Here is a 24,835-nt window from a genome sequence, read left to right on the forward strand (position 1 = left end):
CAGAAGATGAAACGTACTTGTGGAGATGCTTCATGATTAATGCTGAGTGAGGAAGTTTCTGGTTTCTGGTAATGCCAGTAATTATTTGTTATCTAATATTGTTTTTGCTATTTCTGTTGTGTATGAACAAAGCTCCTACGTTCTTCAAGATGTTCGCTCAAATGCTTTTTTTTCTTACCAATAAATTATAAAAAATATTAACTGATTAAAATTTGATCATGTTCAAAGTCATCTTCCTGGGCATGTCCAGACAGCTTCCAATACAGCTATTATTGTTAGATTAATGACCATTTGCACTCTGACTCCCTGTGAATCTCAAGGATTGAGGCAGGTGCTGAAAGCCTGGACTCCAGCTATGACCAAGCAGCTGTCAGCAGTTTAAGAGTCCACATTTTCTAAACCCCAAGGGCAAAGTGTCAGGTGAGGAGCAAGACCATGAGCTTGCTCGTCAGTTTTATTCAATATTTATCAGGTTGTGCACCGTAAACGTGTCACCGCTGGAGTGAGTTCTGTTGTAATGTCCTGAGGACTCAGAGAGGAAACTCAGTGAAAATGACCTGAACTGTGGTGCATCCCAGTATCCCATTTCTTCCAGCTCAGAACACACTGAACATGTCTTTTTTTGTGACCATGCAAACACAAACCTCACTCACAACCTTGATCACTGCCTGTATTTGGGGTTTTGCAACTTTATTCATTTCTTTTAAAAAAAGATGAACGATTGCTGTTTTGAAACACTGGAGCAGGAATGTCAAACTCCTTTTACATTCAGGCCCATTTTGATCTTAAGTGGGCCGGACCAGTGAAATTCTCCTTTCTGTCGGTGTCAAGAAGTTTAACTGCTCATTTATTCCCTGAGATATCGTAAAATAAGAAAAAGGAGTGTCTCAGTTTTTTTTAAAGAAAAGCTGCTGTAGTAAATGAAAGAAATCTGTGAGCACAACTCTTTGGAATTAAATTTTATTATAGAAATTATAGAAAAGGTTCTGGTAGCTTATTGCCCAAGCTGTCCTGTGATTATAATACAAAAAGTTTTTGTTAAGTCACAGAGAATGTCCCATTTTTTCCAGTAAGGATCTATTTAAAAAACAAAACAACAAAAATGTATAAAACTTGGAACCTTTCTGTCATTTAATTGTTTATCTATTACTTTATTACTTTGGTATAGTAAAAATGAGCACGAGGAATCTATGAAAATATAGTTTAAAGTCAAAAATGTATCCTGTCCTTCACATTTTCCAAAGCTGCCCATCTGGCCAGATTGATAACACAACTTCCACTTTTAAAAATGTCAGCAATGAAAAAAGAGTCAAGATGAGGAACTTGGTGGTGAAATCAGTCAAATTCAATTAGGGTATGATGAACTTTATGGACCTCAGGACTCTTCATATAGAGCATGTTAGAGCCTAAATATTATTTTCATAAAATAATATATAAAAATGATTTTCATTAAAGTGATTACAATATTTAGGTATATAGGAAGGTACTATTTAAGGTAGTTACTACTATCATTTGTGAAATTAGTGATTTGAAACTTTAGTATAGAGCAGGGGTTGGCAACCTGCGGCTCTTTAGTCGTTATAGTGCGGCTCCTCATGGTTTGGGAAAATAAATTAGAAGTATTTAGCTGAAGTGTATTTTATTTATGTTAGTTCTTTTTTTTTTAAACTTGTACTTCTAAATTGACAGATTATTGTGATATTGAAATATAAAAATAAAATTATATTTTATTATTTTTTCATCGCTCAAAATAAGTGTCACACTCGCGGAAGCTGGTGTACCCGCCGAAACGCCATGCATTTATCAAGACTTTCAACCCCAGTTAGGCCAATTATGGATCTTCGGATCCACATTATGTCAGCAGCTATTCTCCACTATGAACTATGTTACAAACAAACACCGCTCACGCCTCACAGATGACAGCTTATAGTCCTGCGTAAAGATGAAAGTGACTTCATACGGCCCCGATTTGCAGACGCTGTGCGCATATGGGATATGCGCAGAGGTTCAGGAGCAGAAGTCCCATTGTACCACGGCAGACCCGACGATGTTTGCATGAACATGCTTTTCAGAATCTCTTATTAACCACTTTTCACATACGGTTGCTGTACGCATACAGCCAGTTGTAGCTTTTCAGCTCACAGCCCGACACATACCAACACAACAGCATAGATAGCACAGACGTTAAGGCGGCGAGGCGTGATTGCGGGTGCCGCTCAGGTGCGTCCGCCTCCCCTGCAGTGGCGCTGCAGACCATGCCCCGCCACACACCTTAACCTGGTAAAATACATATTTAGACAGAATTTTGCAAATATCTATTTTTCATTTTTTAGCAGCATAGTGTTTTTTTTCCAGTTATTTCTTTAAAAGTCAGGTCAAGGCTCCAAAAGCCCAAAGGCGATATAAGGGTGGCGGCTCACAACAGTTTTTGTTTGCTACATGGATCATTTTAGTTCATGTTGGTGTCTTTCCTTTTGTTATATTTCTTTAAGAGTTCAAAATGTGTTAATTACATAAATAAAATGTATCTTTCTCTGTAGCACTTCATGGATTTCATAAGCAACACACCTTAGTTCTTCACACAAAGCATAAAGGTAAAAAACAATATATACAGTGTTATCTTCATTTTAGATGTCAAAAAGTTTTTGCGGCTCCCAGTGTTTTCTTTTGCGTGGAAACCGGGTCCAAATGGCTCTTTGGGTCTTAAAGGTTGCTGACCCCTGGTATAGAGGAACGAATGTGTTAGAGACGAGGAAAGAAGCCAGTGTGTTCAAAGTTCCTCAAGACCAAATCAGAGAGAGACTGACTCATTCTAAGCTCTGGTCTGTTCAGGGTCACAAAGCCATGATGTTATGTTAACTCATTTCTTTGCAACAGATAATGACTGGTGCACGCAAGAGTGTTTGCCTTGAATCTATGTATGTCAGCAGTTGATCAGCATAGGAAGTGATTGTGTGAAAAAAAGAGGTTTTTGTCATATAAATAAATGATATTTGTATTTACATTTATATTTTTACAGGCTGATTTCAAAGAGCTGAGGAATCATTGTAAAATGCATTTTCAGCCTACAGCTGAAATCTATAAAGCCAATTTTAAGCACAACATACTTCTTTCTTTCTATCCACACACACTGTGTAGGTGCACTATGATCCTTTATTCCAGTTTTACTCATTTCTATCCTCACTGTCCTTCCCTACTTTGCTTACAATAACAGAAAACACTCACACAGTACTTTGCCATGTCTCGAATCCTACTTACAATTGCAATTATAAGTGCATAAGCACGCTCATGCTGACAATTATTACAACACGCAGTGCATTATGAGTATCCAGATGGTGTACTCACAATGGTCAAAAAGTTGAGTGTGATCTGTTCTTAAGAGACTAGAGGAAGGAAAAAGTGGCAGAGACTATAAATATCCCAGTTCTAACAATAAAACTGGGATATTATTTTTTTTTAAGTGCAAACAAAAAAACAGACACCAAAGTAGTAGAAGTAGCAGTTTAGGGGGGAGTGGGGCTGGGGAACTGAACCAGGGTGGGTGCAGGGTCTAAGCCGAGCAGAATAAAAGAAAGGGAGGTGGGGTGGTATGAACTGATCTCCAAAAGGCATACAGTTAAACACGATTCAACATTTAAGCAATGGGTTTTGCTTTGTACAGTTTTAGAATGAATAAAAGGAAAGGAGTCCTACTCAAAAGTTGGGGCACCCCAAGAGATCTGAGCTTTGAGATAACTTTTACTAAGGTCTCAGACCTTAATTAGCAAGTTCACAATCATCGTTTGAAAAGGCCAAGTGATGTAAATTTCAAAGCATTTTAAATACTCAGACTCCTGAAACCTTGTCTAAGCAATCTGCATCCATGGGCTTCTCTAAGCAGCTGCATAGCACTCTGAAAATTTAAATAATTGATAACCGCAAAACAGGAGAAGGCTATAAGAAGGCAGCTTTATGCCTTTTGGAAATCAGGTCATCTTTTACTCACTTATTTATTGATAGCAACCAAAACTTTAACCAGGGGTGCTCAAAGTCTTGCATGCCACTATGTAGACAGTGTACTACAAGGAAGTGTACTAACAGAAGTATCCAACATGAAAAATGGTGCTTGTCTTGCTCTAAGCATTTGTGCTCCGTGTGAAGTCAGGTTTTCCTGTGCTCCACAGTGTGTTACAGCGCCACATCGCTAGTCTGTCCTAAAACTGGAGCAGATGAATTCTGATTGGCATCTTTTTATTCTTCTAAGCCCAGCCTAATTACCTCTAGTTACTCAATGAGGAGGCAAGCAGAAGTGTTGCATGGTGAATGGTAACTGTGCTGCAACCCTAAATACATAGTTTTGGTTACACATGATCCATTATGAACCTTTATTGAGCTGTTTTGTTTTTACTTAATATCATAAAGCTTATCTACTGCGTGTCTCATCCAAAATTCTACAACATATGCAGTGGCTAACTAACCTAGTTTGCTACATTGATTAGTAGCATTTCAATCATTAATGTCACACACTGAAAATGCACATTATTAGCAAGTGTAATGAGAAGAGTGGTGCCACATTTGGAGAAGGAAAAGTAGGAAAAAAGGAAGGCTGCAGTCTGACTACAAAGTTGTGATGGTTTGCTACAAACAGGGTCTGCTTTAGCCATGTTTCACTGGGGCATGATCATGACTCGTTAGTCATTGGAGTTAGTGGAGTAACCACTATAAACAAACTTATAGGGTTCTAAAACAAGATAAAATGCAGCAGAAGTAAGGATTCAAATAGAACGGACTGGCAGTTTTATTGGGCTCTTCTAGCCTTACAATTGTGCAAAGCACTCAACACAAGTGACATTTTACTGCATGCACTTCAGCACTATAGCCACCTTTAATCCACACATATGGCCAATTTAAATTCTCCAGTTAACCTAGCATACATGTGTTTTGACTGTGGGGGGGGAAAAAAGAAGAAAAGGTTCATTTTCCAATCAACCCGGAGGTTGTGCTCTCAGGAACCTTTTTAGGTTGCTAAAAGGCTCCTTCGAACTACTGTTGCCGTGTTTCCAACACATACAGACTATATTCTTGTCTGTCTCTGACTCTCTTTTCTGCTCTCTGTCTCTCGACTATATCCATCTCTTTCTGTTCTGTACCTGCAGGTCTGTGTGCACGCACACAAAGCAGCAACAGTGGACAGAATGAAGACTAGTCTTCAGTTGCAAAAACCCAGCAATGCGGCACCTTCCTGCAGGGTTGTGTTAATGTGTAGACACGTAATTTTAGTGCTATAGAATGTCGTCAATATTAAACAATCAGACACTTATATTTTATTTCTCCCATTCACTGCTTTGTTTTCATTAACGCCACTGGTTCTCTTCTTTCCCTTTTTACTTCTCCTGCTCACATTCTCTGTCTGTTTCACTGCCTTTCGCTTTCTCTGACATGAAATCTCTCTGGACTTCATCACTGGTGTAATAAAGGAAGAAAAAACACGCAACGCCTCTTCGATGTATTTCTGACCTATATTTTTATATTTTCTTTTTTTCCCCATTCTTTTTTCTTTCTTGTGCCTGCACTCAGTTGCAGGAGTTTTAAATATGTCACTTTTATCTGTCTTCAAGTAAAACCAATCAGCCTCTAGCCCTACCAAAGACTTTCTCAGGGTAGGTTCCTTTTGCCCTGAAAATAGCCCTGAAGGTCCTAAAGTGGAAGTTTTTCACACATAGATGTTTGGGCCACCCAAAAAGCATCTTATAGTTCTTAAAATAGAAAACAGGATATTGATGTCTAGATTTTTTATCTTTCTATTTATGCACTTGGACATTTTCTGCATTGTACTCAAATGTAATCAAAGCAGGGACATTCATACAACATGGATTTAGGATTATGTTGATGTGTAAAAACACAACTTGATGTACAATCATTCACTGACTGATTAAGTAAAGCTGTTCATCATTTCTTGCCTGTATGCATGTAGACATGATCAAGACAACCTACTGAAGTTCAAACCCAGCACCAGAATGGAGAAGAAAGGTCATTTTATTGACCTTAAACATGACATGGTTGATGGGGCCAGATGAGCTTCTCTAAGAATCTTAGAAACTGCTGATCTACAGAGGTTTATTCACACAGTTATCTCTTGGTTTTATAGAGAATGTTCTGAAAAGGTGAGCGGCAGTTCTCTGGGTCAAAATGCTTTATTGATGCCAGAGGTCATAGGAGAATGGCCTAAATGCTTTGAGCTGACGAGATATGCAAAAGAGCATTTCTAAACTTCAATGGCCTACAGTAGCAGAAAACCACACTAGGTGCCACTTCTGTCAGCTACAAAAGCTACAATTCACATAGGCCCACCAAAAACAAAACAAAAAAAACAGCCTTGTTCAATGAGTCTTAAGTTTTGCTGTGACATTCATATGGTAGGTTCAGACTTTGGCATAAATATAATGAATCCATCCTGTCTTATATGAACAATTTAGGCTGCTGGAGGTGGCATGATGGCGTCAGGGTTATTATCTTATCTCAGTATGATCTAACTTAGCATCTTTTACATGCTACAGCGTACCTGAGTACTGTTGACCACATTCATCACTGATGGTTGCTTCCATTAGGATAACATGCCATGTCACAAACATCAAACCATCTCAAACTGGTTTCTTGAACATGACGATGAGTTCCTTGTACTCAAATGGCCTCCACAGTCACAGATCTCTATCCAATAGAGCATCTGAATCCAGGCTACAAAGAATTAAAGCAACTCTGAATGTGGTAGTACACCCTGATACCAGCAAGTTTAACCTAATAATGTGGCTGGTGACCATATACAATTGTATAAACGAATCCGAAAAATATGTGTTTTGCAGCCCCCCAAGAGGAATCTTAACTACCATAGCGAATGAAACTTGAATACTTAGCCTCAAAACACTTTGCAAAAAAAACCCCTCCAAAAAAAAACCGGATCAAAGGGATTCAAAAATAATTCGGAAATTGTTAGTCTAAACAAAGAGTTACAGCTGACAAGATTCGTGCCAGCTGCTTCTCCTTAACATGAAAACCCTAAACAATTAAAAAACAGCTGCACCAATCAACAATCTAATAGCAAAAATGGAAATGATTTCAACAACCCAAAGCAGACAGAGAGGAGGGGGAGGGAGTGAAAAAGAAAACTAAATTTGTGAGGCAAAATATGTGAGGCAGTTGTGCTATAGGGAATCCTGGAATCAGCCATCAGTCAAAAAATGGCCCAGAGAGATGACTTGACAGATGCATCCATTACAGACAAGATGACAGGAGGTACAACACATGGCTCATTTCCAATGGCTTTTTTGGTCTGGCTATCAAGTGAATGTTAATAAAGAGAGAGAAAAAAACAACTCAGAATTATACTATAGTTTAAAGGGTTGATGAGTGTTTTTATTTATATTTTTTACATACACGTTTCTTCATGCCTGCCTTATATAAGGTCCACTCACCCTCCTATTTCAAGCAAAAAATGTCTTTTCAATTGTTTTGCTTGCTTCGTTGATTACAGGTATGGAGAAAACAATGTCTCCATCAACTCACTCAGTGTGAAACACGCAGAAAGGAAAAGGGGGGAGTTTACCTAGAACTATTGGATGGCAACTGATGTGCTTGAACTAAGTTCTTTGTGGAAATGTGTTTTACATCTGTGGAGTAGGTGTACATTTCACACATATTCTGAAGTGAATAAAACACTCCACGCTCTTCTCTGTTCGAGAGGCCAAATGACTACTTTCTCCCAGGGTCCTCAGTTTGCTTCCTGTGCAACTATCCCAACCTTAGATTTTTAAAGATAGTCAAACGATCACAAATGAAATAAGATTGATATATCCAACTGTAATAAGAAAACGTTTACTTGTGCACTGAGGCAAACAGGCCTTTAATTTAAATGCAATAACTTACTTTTTAGTGCATTTGTGCAGAACACAAATGCAGGCTGACTTGGTAAACTCAAAACTAGGGGCATTATAGAAGGCCCAGTGATTTAAGAGTGAATCTCATTAGGCTTTTGGGTTTGCTGCAAATCTTTATACATTTATTCTAATCTAACATTTTCCCCCTATTTCACAAAATATTTCCCCATATGTCTCAAAGTGGCCGAGCCTTAAAGTGACATGTTGTTTACCTCCAGCTCTGAACAGTAGTGGCACAGAACAAATAATTACAGTGTTTTTGTCATGAAAAAGTCAAGTGAGTGCTTTAAAATGTGCATTTAATATTATAAAGAAATTATGGCTTGTTTATGAGTAAGCTGAACTTTAGAAATGACCACTCTCCTAAACAAATGCCAGTTTGGATTGGTAATTTTCAAGCTTGAGTTGATGGGCTAATTATTGTGCTTCAGAATACTCGAATCACTCATTAGCCCGCCTTGACATTTTATTTTTCTAATCTGTTAAGAAGCCTCAAGGTCAAAGCTCAGTTAGTTTTATGTTAAATTTTAATTGCATTTAAATGTTCTAATGGGGTTCCATTTACTTTCTCTTTTGCATGAGCATCATAAGTGAGTAGTAAAGCAATTTGTTTCACACTTATGAAAAATAAAATGGAAAAAATACAAACAAGACATAGCAGCAGTGGCTTCTTAATTATACCAAGTGTACTTTGATTAAAACAGTGAATAAGAATAATAAGGCTGGTTCTACGAAAACATAAGGATTTACTCTGTATTGGAGCAAAGTGAAAACCATAGCACAAATAAGATTACTTGATGTGTCGAGAAAAACCTTATAAGGACCTTTCTTAACATATTATATATTAGTTTACCGTGGGCGCAATTAATTCATTAACCAGCAAATTGTGTCTTAAATTACAGTAAGCATTACTCTCAATAAACAGTGTTTATTGCAATATTGCAGCTGTGGGTCATCTGCTCTTTGTTAGGTAAGGTACTGACTTCTTATGAGGAAGCAGTTTTATGTAAAGTTGCCTTCTAAACAACAACTTGTTATCTGATTTTGTCAAGAAATAAAAGTGCGTGCACAGGTGGTTTTCTTAGTCAGACTGCCTACATGTTTGCCTTTTTTTAAGGGGTGTTGGTGACTGCAAATTTTCCCATATGGAAAAGAAATAGAAACAACTTAGAAAAGACTTGCATAAGATGTGGCTTACTTCATATAGTGAATCATATAAGGCTTATATGATTTACTCATGAAAGTGGCCACTTTCTCATTACTTTCATATATTGTTTTAGTAAGTATCCAAAACATACAAGTTTCATTTATATAATTTTTCAAGGGATCTTATATCTGTTTTCACTCTTGTATGCTTTTCATACAAGTTTCACACAAGATAGATACAAACTTTATAAGATTGGGTTAATACAGTACTCTACTCTGCTGAGGGCCACAGACGAGCCTCAAAAGTGCCTATGGCATAGGCTTGTGGTGAAAAAGGAGTACATTAGCTCCTCAAACTACTTATAAAACTATATAATTATATTAATTTATGTAAATGAAATAGCATACCATATTTATTGCAGTCGATTAATTTGAGCTGTTGCTCACCACCGACTACTCAGCATACTCCTGCGTACAAATGTGCATTTCTGCAGAATTTGAAGAAATTCTTTTAACTTGTCAAGCAATATTGTGGTTAAGAGAATAGGATGAAGGTCACACTGACCCTGACCACCAAAATTTTTTCGGTTCATCGCTAAGTACAAGTGTTTGTGACATGACTGAAAAATATTCTCTGAAGAGATGCCGCATCGACTACCAACTCCAGCTACGGGCGTCATTCGTACTTAGGCGTTACAACCTTGAATAAGGGGGCAATAACTTGACTGCACACTTCACTGAAGGTCTCTCATAAGAAGATACAAAAAACTGAAACCAACTTTGTAATCATTGTGAATGGAATAACAGGGAACCAGGCTGCAATTTTTAAGTGATAAAGGCCAGCTCTATGTTTGTTGGTGCATTTCTCAGTTTCACTCATTGGATGAAAAACAAAAAAATATATAAAATGTTGGCAATTGAACATTTTGTTAACATTTGTTTAATGCTGTGGGGTTAAGCCGCACTGCATTTCCTCTACCAGACTAGAAAGCATCGCAAGAGTTTACACTTTCCAAGAAAACAAAATCAGGGCGGAAAAGACATCAGCTGAATTGTCCACGGATAAGAAACAGCTTATGATTGCCATCTATGTGTACACAACAGCATGAAAGAGAAAACAATGTCGCATGTCTCTGGTGGTGTTGTTGCACAGCATGTTTGGTCTTACCTGCTCCACTTTTAGAAATGCTGTCTGTCATCTGTGCTTGTCTGCTCTGCTATTTGATCCCTCCTTTACACAATGGAGATGTCGCAAACTTGGATGCTCAAATGCACAACTGTGCTCCTCCCCTCAGGAAGGTCTTTTGTCTCTACACGGTGCCACTGACTTGCTAAACTCAACATGTGTTTTGTTGACATAATTACAGTATCACAGCACTATGTAATGCCTGCAAGTGTGCTGCAAGTTTGCCCTCCCATCTTAACTCAAAGCTCAAACACACCGCCCATTCTGTCAAGCCAACCCCTGAGTCAATAGAACATCCTGTCAGAGTGAATACCGCCTGCCAGCCTGTCAGGCAGCCCCACCAAAAGCCCAATGGGAGGGAGAGTTATAGCCTCCCATCTGGAATGATCCTCTGGGTCTTCAGAGGTCAGAAAAGACACAGCCATAGCTCCTTTGTGAAGGAAGCTGCTACTGTCGATTTCCAAAAAGTGCCAGATGTGACGGTGGTAAAACTGATTACTGAACACAACAGATTTTTTTTTTTTTTGGGGGGGGGGGGGCAAGGAGATGGTTCAACTGCACTCAAGTCTTCACTTGAGTATAATTGATTAGGACTGAAAGAGTAGCTCTAAAGCACACTGCAGTCACAGTATCACGTCAACAGACACCTGTGTGCACTCATTAAGTATTGTTGTGTCTTTGCTGTTTTTTTCCTCTGCGTAAGATCCAGCAGTGGAAAGCCAGATTAATCTTGTCTGTAGTGAAGATGAGAAAGAAACCAGCATTGCTTCTGAGTTCTGACACTTTGTATCACAGCATGAATCATGTACTTATTCACCACCAGAAGGTAGCTTCAGAAATCTTTTTTTGTTTTTTAATCCAGATTCATGATACAATATTAGAATTTAATGCTATATATGTGGCCTGATACTAATTTTATTCATTACAATTCTTGTCAGTTGTTAGTTCATGATGTGCAGCTAACCCAAATAAGAGGAAATCTCAAAGTAGTTTGAAAACAAAACTACTGGCAGAAAAGTGAATGATGCTGGCAGAGCTATTTTAGGAGTGCCCCAGACTAAAGGTATCATTAGCTATCAAAGATAGCAGCACATAGGGTTAGCAGATGGCAGGTATTGCTTGGTCTGAGTCTTAAAGGTGGTTCTGTCTGCTCTAAAGCTACGTGAACACTTTTCTGTTGTTTCCCTATTAGAAGTGACCTGTCTAGGGTCAGATAAAGCACAGTCTCAAATGAATCCCCACGATCCCTGATGCCGCTTATCACGATTAGGTGGCAGAGGGGCTCGGTCAATAACAATTATCGGTCCTGTTTGTTACAGATGCAGTGATATGATATATACTATTCTATGCATATTGCCGGTCCATCCAGTGTTTACAACCCTGCATCGGCAAAGAGATATATGCTACCGCTGGCCTATATTAGCTGCATTGCTAATAGCCAAAATCTTTTTTTTTCTTTGTTTGTGTAAAGGTTAATCCATCAGTAAGTTATTTATTTACAATTGTATTTTTAATGCTGAAATATAATTATTGTTGTTATCTATTCATTTTCAGATTTACAGTTCTATAACAAAAAAAAAGAAAAGCAGAAAAAAATAGTAAAGCACAGCATTATTTTTTGATTAAGATGCCAAATTATTGGGTTATTTACTTGCATTCCTGAACACAAACATTGGTTTCAGTGGTTGAATGTTATGCTTCATTAATTTCTGACTTCTCAGAGAAGTCCAGTGTGCCAGCTTAAATTTGGGTATTAAAATGTGAATTTGTTTTTTTGCCTGACAAATTAAAACAATATGAAGTTTTAAACATATTTTTGTCAGTTTTTGTGACAAGTGGTCTCATAAAGTTAAGTGCTGTATATATACATACATAAATTCATGTTTGGCATTTATCTTCATCTCTGCACAAAGCCAATGAAAAAACATCAAAGGAATATTGTTCCTATGTGCCATACTTATAAGCTTAATTAGCTCAATTCCATATTTAGTATATGCCTGCTATAAACAATCACGAAAGTATGAAGTCAACTTCAATAAATAATTTCTCTAATAAATACACTATGTGCTGCTCTTTGAGAAACATTTGCCAAAAATGTAACTTAAAAAAATACATAACTGTGACCTGATCTTTTGAAATAGCACTGAGATGGACTGGAATATTGCTGGTATTTCTCTTTTTATAGTGGCAGTAATAACAAAAATATTTAGTGAAGGTCGTTGTTAGAGGTGTATTAATTTAAAAAAAAAACCCATAGTTTTCATCAGCAGTAGATCTGAGACGATGCGGTCAAGGACTCACCTGTCTTCGCAGGTCCCTGGTCTTTTTGGTCATTTTGTCAATGGCTGAGTTCAGTGGGTCACCTTTCTCTTTTCTGCCAGTCTGTAAAAACAAAAACAAAAAAAGTAGAAACAGGTTAGTGGAGTTCCAGTGCACAATATAATACATCTTACAGTTCTTGTGAGTTTTTCAGTTCTTTCTCACTTTTTTGGTATATTCAGTGCAGATTGTAAATACTGAAAACACGCCCCCCACAAAATCATTTGCCAACATTACAAGAGGGCCTTAATCTGAGCGGAGTCAGTGAAAACAGATCAGAAAATGTGTGTAATGTCACCAACAACTAGCCTATCTGGCATGTATTACTTTAGTTGTTGCCAGTGCCCCTGTGAGCTGCACTTCCTGTCAGTGCCAACTCCTACTGCTGGCTTTAGGAGGGTGTAGACTTCACCTGATACACGCAGAGTCACAAGCTGCTTCATTTCACCTGACTGCGGGGAGTTTCACTGAACAAGCAGTGCAGAGCTTCTTGCCGTTTTAGATTTCTGTGCTTTCCAGTAACAAGCATACCAATCAACTAGTTAAAGTTGCTAAGCTACTATGACTCAATATGCCAACTGTGTTCACCGAAAAGCGTGGCTAAGCAAGCCGCTCCACCTTCAGTTACATGTCACTGCTTGTTCATTTAGAGCATTAACTGTTTTTGCTTAGAAAGGCATTTTCATGTAAATGCATACAGTGAATGTCCAGTTTTTCTCTCCCATTCTCAATGGCAGCTTGGTTTGGAAGTTATTATGATTAAAATAAATAAAGGTTATTGCTTTATTAAAAATATACACTGAACAGGTGTCACTAAAAGAATAAGATACAAACTTATTCCAAGTAACAATTGGGAAATGGAGAAAAACATAAATGTTCCTTAAAAGTGAAGAATTTACCTTTCCATCAGCTATTATGTGGAGTCAAAAGCCATCACTCTTTAAACTAAAAGAACAAATATTCATTCATGGTAATTACTATGCCCCTTTATTTTGACAACTGACAAATGAGAAAAAAATGTGTCTCATCTCGCATTTGAAACCTGTCCTGTTGTTTACTGAATGGTGTGATTCATGCTGTATGCAAACAAGTTAACAGGAGAAAAACAAAACAAAGCCAAATTTGTTTGTAGAAAACCTTCACACGGCGTGGCTCCTTTTATTCACATTTTTTGTCAAGTTATTAAAAAAAAAAGAGGGGTTAGCAGGATGATCAACAGATTGTAAGACATAGTCATCTTCTGTCAAAGCAACACCAGCGTAAACTATTATTTGTATTGTTGCCAGGCAACCATCTGACAGTTCTGCCCAGCATCAAGGCCCAAATTATCCTTGAAGAAAAATGTACGCATGATCACATGAAGTTCAATTCATTTATGTCTGCTTTATAAGAGGATACTACTTTGATTGTACTGCTCCACGAGACTGCCTCCTTATCTCAGCGTTGCTTTTTTTGCTCTTTTGATAACTAAGTGGAGCATAATGCCACCCATCGACAAACAAACACGTAATGAATTAAAGGAAAACCTGAACCCTTGGATCTTGCAGTTAGGGGACCCAGGGGTTCTATTATGCTGTGGAGGGTATTTTCTCAGTCTGAGTCCTTTATTTTATGATGAAACACTTTGATTCGGATGGGAGTGGTCTCTTCAAGGATGACAATGCCTCTTCCATAGGGCACTGGGGCTAGGGTAGAGAGATGGTCACTTAATGGTTTGATGTGAATTGTAGCCTTTAAAATCACTAGGTCTCAACCAAATTTTGAAACAAAGTATCAGTTAACTTGAGTCTAAACTGGAAGCTATTTGCATCAATGTGGTGACCAGAGACCACAGACAGTGAATGACATTCAGACTTTAAGCATCTAGGCAACTGGTGTGTGAAATATCGACAAGCAACCAACTTCAAGGCAATGTGCGATGTGCGAATGAATGGGCGACCAATTGTGCAGCTCTAGTCTGCCAACTTAAAGGCCTCTTAAAGGCAACAGAAAGCTTTCCAGCACTTCAGGTGTAGGCAGCAGATTTCTAAGCCAAGATTTCAGTTTCTACCTGCTGGTTTATAGTTTACAGACAGATAAATTTGAAAAATACTGATGGCCACCAGTGCTCAGGTCCTTAGTCTCCTAATAGAGGAACACTTTTTTATACTGAGGTCAAGGTCACTGAAATTCAAACTGAGACTGTAAGTAGATGCACCTATGGTATGATTTTTAAAATCCTATGTTGTCTCATTCTCGTTACACATTTTAAAAAACTGCAACCTCTGGTACAATTGGTCCTGTCCCATGTCTACAAATTCTAAATCTACATATATAGAATCTATTTTTCTAGAGAGACTTTAGTTTAAGAGGCTTAAGGAATCAATGCAAACAGCACTGAAGCTGTTCAGGTGGCTAATAGCAGCTCAGACACTTACTAAGATAACTTGACTTTAGTATTCTCTTTACTGTGTCAACTCAGCGTTTATATCCAGAGAAGTAAATAAGCCCACATCAGACACTCACCCCACGATAAACTGCTCTCAAGGTAAACACTGATTGTTACTTTCAGTGGCTATCGGGTTATAAAATTATAGTTTAGTTACAACCCGGCCTCCTTCGCTTAACAACAGAGGAACTGAAAAAAGACTGATATTATGAACCTGTGCACTGGAAGCACAACGGGGAAGTACACGAGCACTGGTAGCTATTTCAGTGTAGTTATGTTACATTTTTAGTGAGCAGGCACCATGCTCTGGAAGTTAAAAGCAACTTGTGCGACTCAAATTCTTTTCTCCAGCGTCACAGAAGACTTGACATTCAGGAATATACCAACTTGAAGACAAACAACCACAATCATATAGTGTTTTCTTTTTGGGATTTGTCACACTCCAAGTTCAACATGTATTTCCATTGTGGGCATGTGCTATGGAGAGTTCACATATCTGTGAGCCAACTGATGTGTTTATAGCCAAACAAACATAATTCCCAGCGTGATTTTCTGTCTAATCTATCACCACCCTGCTCTTAGCCAAAGCTGATATAACAAAAAGGTTTTTGTTCATATAGATGTTAACCTTAAAAAAAAAAAAAGAGTAATTTATCTCTAAGCTTAGACTATAGTTAGTCTCTTTCTTATCAAACAGCAATCACACAATGCTGCATTTTGGAGTTTTTGCAGTGCAATGTCTGAAACTGACAAGAAGCAAACTGGCACATATAATTTTAACATCATGTTTGAGATTCACTTCTATCTTAAAAACCAAATCTGCCTGACCCTAACCTGGCTATGTGACGGTGCTTGCAGTTTTATTATATTTGCAAATATTATTCTGAAAATGGCTTTTAACCAGTTTTCTGATTGACATAAGGGGAGGGGAGGAAATGAAGACAGCACAGAGTTTCCTTCTTTTACTAGACCCTTACACGTGCCCTCACATTTTCATGTTAATGTACAGAGAAGAGGACACGACAGCATTAGTCATTGTTTTGCCTGAAGAGCCTAATGTGTCATTAAGGCTCCAGAGGGACGTACAGGATTATAAACGCTCACCATCAAAAATAAAAAGGCGTTTAACTGGAACCTTTCTAAGGACACTTCAAAAATATTTGTATTATAATACATTAACTGACAAACTGAAGTGAAAGAGAAACATCATCATGGTGCAAATACTGTAAACACCCTCGCTAAACAGTCATCTGATGAACAGGCACACTGATAAACCAAACCATGTTATTTACTAGAACTGGAAATCTCAGATGTTTTATTGCTCAGATCTCTGAACTCATTAATCTGAGTAAAGAAGATTAAAACAGAACAGTGATGTCAGGTAAAGGGACGACAATCTGAACGCGCATATTTGAGCTCTTACTGACAGCTAAGCAGCAGCAGAGTATTTTCTTAAGGCTCCTACAGCGATTTGTGTGATCTTGAATCTTCAAGACGGATGCAGCAACGACACTTTTGACAACTACAATAAGTGAAAAAGACCATTACTGAAAATATGCTTCTCTTATCCTTTAATTACTCTTCCGCTTTAATATGTCAAAGCTTCCTCAACTTGAGATGAAAAATGTATTGCTCATGTTGGGTTTTCTGAAAAACATAAAACACCCAATTAAAAAGACTACGCATGAATTCACCATCACAAACTTTATATACAAGGCGGTCCCACGATGATGAATCATAGGTTAGCCGATGTGTTGCGCTCATACTCAGCTCAGCTCAGTCAAAACCGCGACCTTTGCTATGTGCGTGCATACGAGTGTTTAAAACAGCCTGAGTCACAATATCGGATTTATGTATCTACAGTGTTTATCTGAAAATCTATTTGACTTTCCTCCATTCCTGTCCAGGTGTGCCCTGTAGTGTAGGCAATGGTGCACTGCGATTCACGACCATTAAAAGCTTGACAACACATTTGGATGGTGATTGAATTGTCGCCCATATAGCAACATTGATTGCTTAGTTTTTGACCGCCACATAATGAAATGTGCATGTTTGGTTTTCTGGTAAACACAATTCCCCATGGTGCTTTGGCAACAATGTTCCCAACTGTCCCCCATCCATTATTCTGCCCCCCCCCGGTGTGCACTCATTCATTCTCTGTTGGTGAGAGGAGGACAGACTGAGGCTGCCTGAAAATAAGCATCTAGTGTATGTGGGGTAGTGGAAGCAGAGCAAGTGGAGTTATTCTTTCCAGCTCCAGAAGACGATGGTTGTGTGTTCTGGTGGAAAGGCGGAGGGCTGCAAGCATGTTCACTCTTGCTGGCTTTTTCACAGTAAGTGTGTAATTGAGTAGTGCAGTGCACCACAAATGTTTCAGCGCACTGCCTGACCTTCAACCCTGTTACAAAGGAATAAGACATATATGGTAGCAAGAAAAAACTTTTTTTCTAATCTCCGCTGAATTCTTATAAAATGTGGACTGATCATACCCAGTCAAGCACAGTGTTACTAAACATCATAACACACACACAGCTGTGCTCTAATGCCTTTATTAAACACACTGGATTAGAAACTCATAGCACGTCCTTTCACCACAGTCTTCCTCTTTCACTATAAAACTCATTCATATTTCTGACATGGATTGATTGAACACCCCCTCTTCAGGCAATTAAAAACGTAGAGTGTCTCTAAACCATGCATCGTGTTCGTATAATGTTTTTATCCTCATTTTTTCCCAATTGTTGCCTTTTTTAGGAAGTTGTAGATGTTTCTATTTGTGTCTCTTTAATTCTGTTTGACTCTAAAGCGTGCTACTGGTGTGGGCTTTGCAGGACGCCCACTCTCTGATGAGACCATTTGTCTCATTAATGTTCTTCAGTTCATGAGCAGACACGATAAGACAATTTGTCTCACCACAGACAGGTTGCTTTTGCAAAATTTTACACTTTCACACACCTGATAACGCCTCTTCTAAAATCCCTTGAAAGTTACAGCAATTGAGACATGACTCACACAAACCAATCCAATTTTCAGAGCAAAGACAGACATCAAGAGTACATGCATTGCTAATGTTTATTTATAAGGACTCATAATTCCAATCTGACATCCTTAAATCCAAGACTCTACGTAGAAGATGTTAGCACTGAGGCTAACATCTGGTCAACACCTGGACTCTATTTGTTATGCAAATGTGTTAAACTGAGACATAGAAAAAATTTCATGTGCATTATATGTTTAATCAGGAAACCTTTGGCTATAGTAATGTCTAAGATAAGGGTGAGATCACAGCTGTAATAGCCTCATATAAGCCGAATAATGCACGAAAGGATGTGACATCCTTTCCTTTTTTTATGGTTACTTTGAAATGTTAAAAAAAGATGCAAGGCTGAAATTTGACTGTATGTATTTATATCAGATACAGAGGTCTACTGCATGCATTTGTAAGTTAATGTTTTTGGCAGAAATGAGGGAAAATACATTTTATTTTGTTGGTCTTTGATTTCCTGAGGCCAAACTGTTGTCTATGTTTATTTTATGACATTTTTTGAGCAATAACTGAATAAATGACCAAAGCTTTTATTCTAGGAAACAAAGAAATGAGCAGACATAAAGAAAATGCAGGTGGTCAATAGTTTTCAAAGTCATTCAAAAAGACAGGGTGACTGCATTCACGTATTAAATGAACTACATAGTTATTCTTGTTTGTTCTCTGCTCCTCTCTTCAAACAAATGCAATAAAAAAACAAAAATGACAATGGAAAAAGAATCCTGAACTCGATGGCTGGTGAAAGAGGTGAGGATTGAATATGGTAATTCATAGGCAATAACATGGCAAATCAAAGGAATGGGAAGATGAATCAGAGGGAAGAAAATAGAAGTCAGGTGGAAGGGGTGGGGGCATTAGGCATTGTGTCTCATTGTCTCCCAAGATCAATGTGTTAAATGATATCAATTCCGGCTCCTTGTCAATTCAATTAGGCAGGAGCGAGAGGTACAATTACTGTCCAATGTGGTTACACTGTCTGCAGCAGGCTTAAAGGGGGAGGCGAGCTGATAATGAGGGGGTGAGAAAATGTGTTTGTGTCTGCGAGAGCCAGGGGTGGGGGATGATAATAGTGGTAACATGTTGGTCGGGTTACCAGCATATAATGGGTAGCTAGATCCTCATTAAGATAAGTTGTGCTCCCTCAGCCGTAGTGCCACAGATGGGCCAATTTGACTTGTTCTCATTAAGTGCATCTTAAAGAGGTGCAGCGGCAGCTATCAGATAGTTTGATTACAGGATACCCAAAAAGAAAACACGCTACAGTGCCGACAGCTAAAAAAGGATACTTCGAGATCAGTCGTTCCGATTAGAATTTTCTTTTTACTCATTTTAAATGAGATGATAGAGCTATGTTGTGCAGAAAAAGATCTCATATCATAATCTCATTAAAGCCTCTAAACTCGCATTAAACTACTAGGTACATAGTACAGGCAAAATTCAGTCCTAAAGCACATTGGTTAAAGGTCAACCAAAAATGTTAGGAGCATATGTGAAGGTGGTATGCCCTTTTGTTTTACCATTCATCCATCACCTGCTGCTTATCATGCAGACCGTGGAACCTATCCGAGTTTATCACAAGGCTAACGCATAGAGACAGACAGACAGACAGGCGACCGTTCGCATATTGACACCACAGGTAAATTAGAGTGAATAATTCACCCACTTTTCTTTAGAAAATGAGAGAAACAATGTCTGCAATCATGCTTCTTATGCATATGAAAAGACACAGCTCTTGTCATTAAACTGTAGTCTAGTTTTTTTTCTATTATGCAGTTTTGCTGTTGGCCCATTGAAAAAAATGTGCATTAGAGGTTTTTATCTTATTCAGGCATATAATGTGGACAAAGGTCTTTATATAAAATGTTCCTGAAATGCTAATATGCAAGCAAATTGTTTTCATGTGGAAAAAAAACAACAACAAAAAAAGACAATGTTTTAGAATTTCTGATGCATTAATGCAGATGAAGTATGAGTCATATTGTTATTTCTTTGTCAGTTTATTCCATTTTAATGTTTTCTTTTTTAAAAGAAATTAAAAGTTGTACATTTCAAATTATGTCCTAGAAAAGCTCCGACTAAATAAACAACATAATGAAGAAAGTTCAGTACACAAAAAAGACAGACAGGAAAAAAATTGGACAAAGAAAAAACTGAAAATATGGATAGTCAATAAAAGTTTATCCTATGCAAACAAGGTAGTAGTAGAAGTCTGCCCACACAGTTCACTCAGAAGGAAAGTGGCTGTTTGTGTTCCCACCACTGCAGGTTGGTGAGCTGCATTGCACAACATACATAATTTCAATGATACTGACTGGACACATTTTATTTGCTCCCTGTCTTGCAGAAATTTTACATGCTTCAGCTATTCTTGTGACAGTCTCAGGTAAGTTTTTTTTTCTACACTAACTGATGCTGAAATGATACCAAATTGAAATAAAAAGGAAAAGAAAGACTTGCTGAAAGCTCTGATTAATAGATGAGCTGCACACTAAGTGATGTCTTTAAAGACAAGCACATAGGTGCAAACACTAACCTGTCTTTTTTTCTTTTTTAATAAATGAGGCTTAATGAATTCAACAATGACCCAAGGCAGCGGCTCTTAGTCCTTGAATCCCTGTCGGCTTCATGTTACCCATTATCTGTTATGTTTCACTAATTATACACATCAGTTATCATTTTGAGGAGGGTCTACACAATGCTTAGGTAAATTACAGTCTCATCTATAATTAATTTTATTTTAGATTAACAAAAAATATGGATCATAGAGTTGCTTAACCAATTACTTATGATTAAACAAAGGGCTTTTTGTCACGCTCTTGATGAGCAGTATAATGTCAGATAAGTGGTCAATGATCACATTCAGTACAATACTAAACAGTAAACACACACACACACACTTCGTAAACCATTTGTTTTGGGAGAATGAAACAGTGAGTAAAGTTCTCATTCTAACCCTTTGGGCAGACAGTACTAGACTCCCAAGCTCTCATGCAGTCCTTATATGAGAGCTTCAAGTCTCTTCTCCTCTCACATGGTTACCCATAGTATCTATAACTGTGCTGTTTTAGCTTGGCAGTCTCTTGTCAGTTACAGTTAATGCAGCCTAGAACGACACTGCCTGAGGAGGAGCCGGAGTGCCTTTTGGCGCAAGCCCTCTTATGTTTAATGGCTGATGCCGTTTGCTTGCTCCTCTCATTACACTGGCTCATGTTTAGACTGTGGGCCTGTCACTGGCTATTAGCATCTGTGGTCAAGCAGGCTGTGCATGAGAGGAAGCATCTGGCTTATCATCAAGTGCATCGTAAGTATGAAACGAACAGTTTGTCTGGGATGGAGCAAACACAGAAGGAAGTATTAACGCCCTGTGTGAAAGGCTAAATGTTAATTGTTTGATGGATGCTACACAAACACTAAATTCAGAGACTTCATGAAGAACTACAGAGTTCAACAAAGTTTTTTGTTTTTTTGTTTAAAGCCAAATGCACTAGAGCTCCCAAGCTTGTCTCCATAAATGATTGCTGTATTGTTATTCCTTTGAAAAGACACACTACAAATACACACTGACACAGAGAAATGAGGATGACATGCAGCAAAGGGCACAAGCTGGTATGCATCTTAAACCACTCGGGGCATGAGGATAATCCTCAGTTTAACACTGCACAGCCTAGCTTTTTAAAGTACACAAATAACACTGTAACTTGATGTAAATGAAAATTCGGGGTCAAGGAAGCAAAAGCACAACAAAGACAGAGGTGGCGCCATTAAAAGTTTATTACCTCGCTGTGCACTTTGTTCAACAGCCAGATGTGAACAAAGCGCATTAAAATAAAGAGTGTAAACACATAAACTGATTTGGTTTTAAGGAACACACATTAGGTGTATGTATGATTGAATGAATCTATTACAAGCTCAACCAAGCTAATGAACTGATAGTCATAAGCTAGTGCTAGAAAATTCAGACCTTATGTGGCATTTACAGCCATAGTCTACAGATGCCATTAAGATTTTATTATCCATTTCCATTTAGTCAGATGCAGTACAACAGCACTGTGAAGCTCTGAACTATCACTGTCCATTATCCCAAAAAAAGTCAGTCAGCGGCTGAGCTGGTAACAGGAAAGGTGATGTTAAATTATAACAGGGGTTGTTGAGGGCTCTGAAGTGAATAAAATACTTATGACATCCCGGCAAGATCTACCCAGCATGGGAAGATATTGGACTCTTGTATAGTTTCCAAAAAGGTTTGCCTATTTGAAAAGACACGTATCTCTATGTACAGTGTGAAATGCCCTCTTCAAAACACCCCCCCCCCAAAAAAAAAAAATGGAAAAAAGGAAACAAGTAGAAGCAGCGAAATCGTGAGGGTTAAATATTAAGTGTGTTGGGCTGTAAGCCAAGGTTTTAGGTGCATAGTTTCAGGAGAATAAGAAAAGGAGTGAGGGGAAATGTCTGGTTATCAGACAGAAAGAGAGAGAGTAGGGAATAAAAAAGTCTAGTCCTGCAGCAGCAGTATGGGGAGCTAGAGCAATGCTGCCTGCAGCCTCCCTGAACTGAATAGCAAGTAGTTTTGCGAGGGAGGGACTGAAGGAAGGGCAGCAGGAGAGAAGAGAAGGAAGGGAGGGAGAGGCTGAGAATAGGTTAGAGAGGGTGAGAAAATAAGAGAGCGGTGCGATATCTGTGAGAGCAGGGCTGTGGTAAAGAGAAAAAAAGCGAGTCAATGGGGTGAGAAGAAGGTTTGAGTATCATTGATGTACTTTTGTTTCACTGCAGAGCTGAAAAAGTCAATTTATCACACACACACACACACACACACACACACACACACACACACACACACACACACACACACACACTTGCCTATACATGCATACACAACCGTGATGTGGCTGTCTGGAAGTACGTGGGTTTGGTTTTTTTTGCTGTTGTTTTTTTTTAAGTCTTAAGCTTCCAACGTAAAACCAATACTACAGAGCAGCTAGAACACCCACAACACAGCGCTATAGGTCGGTCCAGTTCAAGGACCTGTTATTAATACCTCAATACATAACCCAGTTTCATCATAAATTTCCTTTCCTGCATTGCATCATTCCATTCTTCACTCCTCCATAGTAAATCAGACCAAACAATGGCAAATTAAATTGCAAATCAGGCTCTAGTCTCTGTCAAAACCCCACTACTACTAGGTTTGCCTATGACTATCATGTAATACAGACATATTCCAGTTACCGCTACTTTTAACATAAGAGTACTGAGAATATATGATACTACAAAACAGAGATTAGTATAAGACAGTATACTGGAAATGCAGAGTATAGGTACCAAGTCAATGGGAAAAAAGTGCAATGGCAGAGAAATAAGGAAGCAGATTGTTGTGTCTAGACATTATCCACCGTCACACTTGCTGATGGCCTCGTTCCGCTCACCGTTCCCAACTGTCAAACCCACCATTTTGTGACCTTTTAAATATACAGTGTTGAGTACAGGACGACAAGTCGAAGAGGTAGCTCCAGAAACCTGAAGTGACTGACGTGAAAACAAGTTTTTTCAAACGCAGATGCATTTGGTTTCCATTCCATCACTCACACGTTTGCTCAAACAAATGAGCTGCATAGGTAAAGTGAAGGTACAGTGGGGGAAATAATTACTTGGATCCCCTGCTGATTTTGTAAGTTTGCTCACTTACAAAGAAATGAACAGTCTCCAATTTTAATCAGAATTTAATTTTAATAGAGAGAGACAGAATATCAACCAAAAATCCAAAAATCACACGGAAGTTATAAATTGATTTGCATGTCATTTAGCGAAATAAGCATTTGATCTCCCAGCAAAGCATGACTTGGTACTTGGTAGAGAAAGCCATCCTGGCAAGCACAGCGGTGACATGGTTTCTGAGTTTCTGCAAAGAGGAGTGGGCCAAAATCCCTCCTGAGATGTGTGCAAACCTGGTGACCGACTACAAGAAACATCCTTACTTTTATGTAATGTGTGTTCCTTTCTGGGTTTTTGATTGATATTCTAATCATTTCTTTGTAAGTGATCAAACTTACAAATTCAGCAGGGGACCAAGTAATTATTCCGCTCCGCCGTTAGGTAAGAGAGGCGGGTGAGTCGGTGAGTGGTGCTGGGTAATTCAGGTGACACAGCAGCCAAAGAAAAACACTCAGGTTACACAACAACAATTCTCCAGAGCCAGCTGCTCTTTGCCTTCAGTGTAAAATTGGTGGTTAGCAAGGGACACAGAGAGTGATATGCACATTTTTGTAAACCAGGATAATGATGACTCAAACTGCTCCTGTGGGTGCACTGCAGCACCGTAGGTGGCACTAATCAGGGATTAGGACAGTTTGGAAAAACAGGGGGAAGAAAAGGAAAAAAAGAAAAAGAAAGAATGGCCTCAGGTCTGACAGCAGATCAAATACAAACTTGCTAATGATAGCGTGATAATACAGACATACCAACTGCTATTGTATCTGAGTCTGCTGTTGAGACAGTAACTGTGTAAATATAAACCGATACACTGTATAGAGCTAGACAACAGGGTGTTCCCTTGCTGTAATGATCGAGCGAGCAACAACTTCAAAGATCGCAAAAGCTGGCTGCACTGGTGGAATGATTATCTCTCCCACTGTCCTTTAATGTAGGCTTTGTCAGTCTAGCCAGGCACCAGAGCAAGCCACTAACAGAGTTGTTGCTATTAGCTGCAAGAAATTTAAAAAAAAAAAGATAAAAAAATAAAAATAAAAACAGTAAAGCCACAGAATATCCGGACATGATATAACTGCACTGTGTGAGGATGGATC

General features: G+C 38.5%; 1 protein-coding gene across 1 annotated transcript in view; it reads right to left on the reverse strand.

Annotated features, from left to right (window-relative positions):
• Window positions 1-24,835, reverse strand: part of ctnna2 (catenin (cadherin-associated protein), alpha 2) — a 326,489-nt gene that overhangs the window by 93,134 nt on the left and 208,520 nt on the right. Inside the window, exon 8 of the mRNA XM_063476233.1 lies at window positions 12,544-12,624. Coding sequence (XP_063332303.1) covers window positions 12,544-12,624 — 81 coding nt within the window. The remainder of the gene's footprint in view (window positions 1-12,543; window positions 12,625-24,835) is intronic.

The sequence above is a fragment of the Pelmatolapia mariae genome, linkage group LG6 (genome assembly GCF_036321145.2).
Source record: "Pelmatolapia mariae isolate MD_Pm_ZW linkage group LG6, Pm_UMD_F_2, whole genome shotgun sequence".
NCBI lineage: Eukaryota > Metazoa > Chordata > Actinopteri > Cichliformes > Cichlidae > Pelmatolapia > Pelmatolapia mariae.